Source organism: Semicossyphus pulcher, unplaced genomic scaffold, assembly GCF_022749685.1.
Source record: "Semicossyphus pulcher isolate SPU_LCO1_2020_fin unplaced genomic scaffold, fSemPul1.0.p SCAF_2, whole genome shotgun sequence".
Classification (NCBI taxonomy): Eukaryota; Metazoa; Chordata; class Actinopteri; order Labriformes; family Labridae; genus Semicossyphus; species Semicossyphus pulcher.
The window spans coordinates 15,263,883-15,269,882 of record NW_027211693.1 but is presented as its reverse complement, the minus strand read 5'-3'; the positions used below and the strand labels follow the sequence as shown (position 1 = coordinate 15,269,882).

Genomic DNA, 6,000 nt, shown 5'->3' with positions numbered 1-6,000 from the left:
GCATTATGCAGGAGAAGAGGAGATATTTTCACTACAAGGGTGTGTCATCTGAGGGACTCTGAGTGTCGGGAATTACGGCTCTTTGAACGGCTCTCGGAAAGGAACGGAGCCATAAGATCCGAGGTGAGAGAGTGGTCGGACTTGCGAACGTGCCTGTACTATATTCTCCTGTGTCGACACGCATATTTAAAATTCAGCGCTTTTAAAATTTAAAAGGAAACAACACAATTAATCCACGTCATTGATCAACAAAAAACAACAAACTTGGCGGAGGGTTGTAATGTAGCTGACCGTTGACACTATGCTGTGGTGACATGATTCTGTTGCTCGTGACCTCATGTCGCGGAGTTGCAGTTGAAAAAAGCTGCCTGCAGTAATTCGGCACAAAGGAGAGTGGATTTAGGACGGGCAGTGAAATTTGGGCACAACTATAAAAAGAACTGCTCTCACCTCACCTACGACTTGGTTCCCGTCGTTCGCACCAAAGAGCCGTTCAAAAGAACCGGATCGTTCGTGGACGTCACCACACTAAGGGACTCTTTTAGGAGACAGTTTGGCCTTTCCTTCATTTATTTCACAACCTTATTATTCAGAAATGCTGGCCAGTCATTCTTCACTTTTAAGGATAATGATCTCCTTTTGTAGGATACAGTAACAAATGTGTTCCTTTGCATATATTCTGACTGATATACACAGTTTTATTTCCGTCTAGCATCCTAAAATAGGCTGATTTAAGCTGCTGCTATTGATCTTTAAAGTGTTTAATAGTCTGACACACTTTAGGTTTTTGTAATAAATAAAAACATTAATAAATATGCTAAATTGCACGTCCATAAATCACAGCAATGACCTTATTCTGCCCTCCATAAACAGTTCAATCACTCCTTATTGATTAGCAATGATTGGCTATAGCTCAGAGCTAGTTCACCTCTAGGAGCAGCATATTAATTGTGGCCAAACTGTCCACTTGGAGTCCCAAATAAAGCGGAAATTGATTAGCTAATGTTTGCCATTGTTATTCTTCTAGTTGTTTTTGCATCGGGGTGAAACAGTCTGGGGGTAAAAAGAAATGGACAAACTGGAATCACAGATTGGAGCGGACGCTAGGTGTCACCCTTGTGACTTTGAAATCGGCCTGCCCTCCACAGGATGTGATGGCGGCTGAGCGCGTGCTGTAGAGACGCAGGCAGGCAGGCTGGGAGGAGGCTGTGTGTGTATGTGTGTGAGTGTGAGGGACCGGCTGTGACCGCGTGACACTTCTCTCTGAATGAGAAGAGCGAGATTTCAGGGAGGAGGGTGATGAGGGGAGTCAATATGTGGAACTTTATATTCACCCCCTTTTTTTGAGAGAGTTTTTTTTCCTTACTTTCTGGGTGCTGACACGTGACAGGCGTGAGTTGTACGTCATAAGTAGCCTACTTATGATGTCAACCTGAGTTACACGGTGATAAAGCAGAAGAGACGCACTGAATAATAGCTAATAATTGATTTGTTGTTGCTTTTTGTTATGATGATTAGCGACAGAAATGAGGTCAAAGTGCACACACTTATTATTAACCTGCATAAATAAGGAGTGTGTAGCTGAAAACGCTATTTAATCACAGTAAAGGCAATTTGTTATTATTATTAACAGTATGAATTTGCTTCCTGTTTTATTAAATTGTTATTAAACTCGCTCCATTAGACTCTGACGCCCACTGATGACGTATCCATCTAAACGTATTTAATGTAAAAATCCAACCTGCGAGTCATTAACAGTAGAGACATCGCTCGTGACGAAAACAATTATTGACCAGCTCGTGCTCTTGGCATTTAAATGGATATAATATACAACATTTAACTCTTTGTGTCCCGGTGTGTTTTGAGTAATTGATAGAAGTGCTCAGGGGCAATATTTAGTGTGGAACCCTTAAAGGTTTTTTATTTCCCTGACATCCACTAAGAATAAAAAACCTTCGTTATTTATGTATTGATTTACCCTATGGCGAGATTTCCTCCCAGCATGCTGCTACATGGAAACCCATAATCTATAATGTTTGTTAGTTATTGGGGAATTGGCTCACTATGGTGCCCGTCTCCATGCTGTTGCCGGGGTTCAGTTCAGATGTAGTGCAAACACACACACGTTAGGCTATAAATGATGTAACATAACGCGCACAGTTGCAACGGTTGTATAGATCAACAGGGCCTCCTGCACTTGACTTTGTAAAATGCAGTAGAAGATAGAGGAAACTGCTATGTTTGCTTTTGGCACAGAGGTGAGAAGACTTCTGAGGATTAAATTTATCCGCGTGAAGTCCAGGATCCCCATTGAGATCTGAGTTGTAACCTTAAAAAAATCTGCTGCAGAAAAAGGAGGAAATAAGGGTAAATCTGGGGAAAGTTATCCTCAGTATCTCCTTTGTGCCTCTGCGGAAGGAAATAAGTCTGTTTTCTGCAGCACCCATGGGCCCTCTAAAAGACACCATGCGTCCTCAGATCCAGACTTTTGGCACTTATTTTTAAAAGATAATCTTATACACATCTTCCTGTTTGACTTGTACTTTATAATTGCCCGTTGAATCGTCCATCTGCAGCAGAACAGGTAGTTGGCCGTGTTTCCTCGCCTGTACATTGCCCCTCCCACCAGCAGCTCCAGCCCTCCTGTGTAACCCCTGATTGGCTGAGGGGATTGCGGGTCCTGAGACTGAGCGCTCAGCTCGGAGCTGCGCGTCCGCCAGTGTGCACCAGTGAAGCGAGAGGAGCGCTTGTTGGAGTCAACTATAGACAGCCTACTGGCAACGAGTGGTGATTTCTTTTTTTCTCTGCCTCCACCAGGCTGGATATAGGCGTCTGTGCTTCTACTTTGCTGCAGCCCAGAATGCGTTTTCTAGGCGACATATAGCAGGCTCTTCCAGCGTTCTCTGCCTCTGGCTGCCACAGTTTCATCGGATTTTTCTGTGTGTGTTGCATGGACTAATTACCGGGATACGTGCTGCCTTTTTTTTTCCAAGTGAGGAAATTAATTAGTAAGTAAAAGCTTCAAGACTTGCGGAGGGGATGAAAGACTAAATCTGCTGGAAATAATAAAAAAGGTAATCGGGACTTCAGTGATGTGATGAGACATTCCCCTGTTCTTTAGGCAAAGATATCCGGACTTAAGCTGTTGAATAATTTTGTGACTGCAGATCCCTGTACCTTTTTTCATCAGATGTGCAGTTTGAAAGCACCATAGCTGCCGGCCGGAGAGGAATTTTATCACTGCTTGTAATTTATCACAGAGTGAGATGTTCGTGCAGAATGCGACTTAAATATCAGCATAAAGGAGGAGACTTAAACACGGACCTTTGAACCTCACCACCTCATCTGCACGGAAGATTTTTTTTGTAATATTTTTCTGGACTTTTCTGGCTCCCAGGATTTCTCATTTTGCGTCTATGCAGTCCGAGCGTGTGTCCTCCTTCCAGCGCACTTGAATATGGACAGTTCATCATGTTTTTGCCGCTTGATAAGGGCTGCACGGATTTACACGGCTAAATCAGTGTTGTGAGAAGATTCAGCATGTTTTCACAGATCTGTTCCGTCCGCTGCAGCAGACCGGAGGATGTGCTGCGCCTGAGAAGAGTCAAATAGGCTGAGGCACTTGTAACAATTCTAGCGTCCACACCATGATTTAATTTGCATACACACGAACCATTCGTCACCAGAACACTTTTTTATCGGACACTTGAATGAGATGATTCATCTGGAACCCCTTTCCTCTTTTCTCTGACGAGCGTTCTTGTGCGTAATAATCAAGGTCTTCATTAGAAAAACTCAACAGGTACAATGCAAAGCAAGGAGATGGAATTAATACAACTAATTGCTGTGTTCCTCTTGTTTTGGGTCGGGGCTGGGGCTGTTATTAATCTGAAGTATGGAATAAACGAGGAGATGAAGCCCGGCTCCGTGATTGGAAATGTGACAAAGGACGCGCTAAAGCAAGGATTTCAGATTGCACCGCAGCCCCCGTACTTAAGGGTTATTTCCAATTCCGAGCCACGATGGGTGGAACTGAGTCCAGCCGGAATCCTTACAACCCAAATGAAAATAGATCGGGACGTAGTTTGCAGACAGAACCCCAAGTGCATTATTTCCCTAGAAGTGATGTCAAACTCTATGGAGATCTGTGTCATCAAAGTTGAAATCGAGGATTTGAACGATAACGCACCCAGATTCCCAACGAGCCACATTGATATTGAGATTTCTGAGAACGCCTCCCCTGGTACCAGGTTTCCCCTAGAGGGGGCAAGCGATCCGGACTCGGGGATCTTTGGAGTGCAATCATATTCCATCACCCCAAATGAGCTTTTCGGACTAGAAATAAAGACCAGAGGGGATGGGTCCAAAATAGCGGAGCTTGTTGTGCAAAAATCGTTAGACAGAGAGACCCAGTCCCACTATACGTATGAAATCAGCGCAGAAGATGGAGGAGACCCTCCTAAGATAGGCGCGGTCCAGTTAAATATCAAAGTAATAGACTCTAATGACAACAACCCTGTTTTTGACGAGACAGTGTATACAGTGAACGTGATGGAGAATTCCCCCATTAATACATTAGTCATAGACCTGAACGCAACGGATCCTGACGAGGGCACTAATGGAGAAGTGGTGTACTCGTTCCACAGTTACGTCACCGAGAAAACGAGGGACGCGTTCAAAATTGACCCCAGAACCGGGATCATCACCGTCAACGGGGTTTTGGATTATGAGACGGCGCAAATATACGAGATCGACGTGCAGGCTAAAGATTTAGGTCCCAACTCGATCCCAGCGCACTGCAAAGTCACAGTGAACGTGATGGACACGAACGATAACCCACCTGTCATCAGTTTGCTCTCCCTGAACACGGAGATGGTGGAAGTTAGCGAGAACGCGCAGCGCGGGTATGTCATCGCGCTGGTGAGGGTGTCAGATAAGGATTCAGGGGCAAACGGCAAAGTGCAGTGCAGGCTGCAGGGTAATGTTCCGTTCAGACTGCAAGAATATGAGAGCTTCTCCACCATACTTGTTGATGGCAGGCTGGACAGGGAGCAAAAGGACACGTACAACCTGACCATCCAGGCGGAGGACAGTGGCATCCCTCCTTTACGCGCCACCAAATCTCTGGTAGTCAAAGTCACTGATGAGAATGACAACCCTCCCCACTTCCTCAAACCGCACTATCAAGAGATGGTGATGGAGAACAACCTCCCCGGCTCGTGTCTGCTGGCTGTGTCAGCAGAAGACCCAGATCTGGGCATGAATGGCACAGTTTCCTACTCCATAGTCCCCGGTGAGATTAAGCACATGGATGTAAACACATATGTCAGCATAAACCCATCAGGCCGCATTTACTCCATGAGATCATTCGACCATGAGTACACCAGGACTTTTGATTTTAAAGTTTTGGCCAGAGACAATGGCAACCCCTCTTTATCCAGCAACGCCACTGTGCGTATTGTTGTCCTGGATGTGAATGACAACACACCTGTGATGACAAACCCTCCCCTGGTTAATGGCACAGCGGAGGTCTCCATCCCTAGAAACGCAGGGGTGGGCTACATGGTGACTCAGGTGAAAGCAGACGACTACGACGAGGGGGAGAACGGGAGGCTGACCTACACCATCTCCGAGGGGGACAGGGCTTTCTTCGAGATCGACCAGGTGAACGGAGAGGTGCGCTCCACCCGGATGTTTGGAGAAAACGCCAAATCCACGTATGAGATCACTGTGGTGGCGCGTGATCACGGAAAGCCCTCCCTGTCCGCCTCGGCCTACATAGTGGTGTACCTCTCCCCGGACCTGAACGCGCAGGAGCCTATCGGACCTGTCAACCTGTCCCTCATCTTCATCATCGCGCTGGGCTCTATCGCAGCCATCCTGTTTGTCACCATGATCTTTGTGGCGGTCAAGTGCAAGAGGGATAACAAGGAGATCCGGACGTACAACTGCAGGTACTGACTAAATCTGTGAGTGTGTGTGTGTGGGTGTTAGTGTGAG

General features: G+C 46.0%; 1 protein-coding gene across 4 annotated transcripts in view; it reads left to right on the top strand.

Moving 5' to 3' along the window:
• The first annotated feature begins 3,488 nt into the window (after positions 1–3,488).
• pcdh19 (protocadherin 19) overlaps positions 3,489–6,000 on the top strand; it is a 59,222-nt gene continuing 56,710 nt past the window's right edge. For all 4 annotated transcript variants that reach the window (XM_069670481.1, XM_069670479.1, XM_069670480.1 and 1 more), the window contains exon 1: positions 3,489–5,954. In XM_069670481.1, the coding sequence (XP_069526582.1) occupies positions 3,808–5,954 (2,147 nt within the window). In that variant the 5' untranslated portion in view covers positions 3,489–3,807. The remainder of the gene's footprint in view (positions 5,955–6,000) is intronic.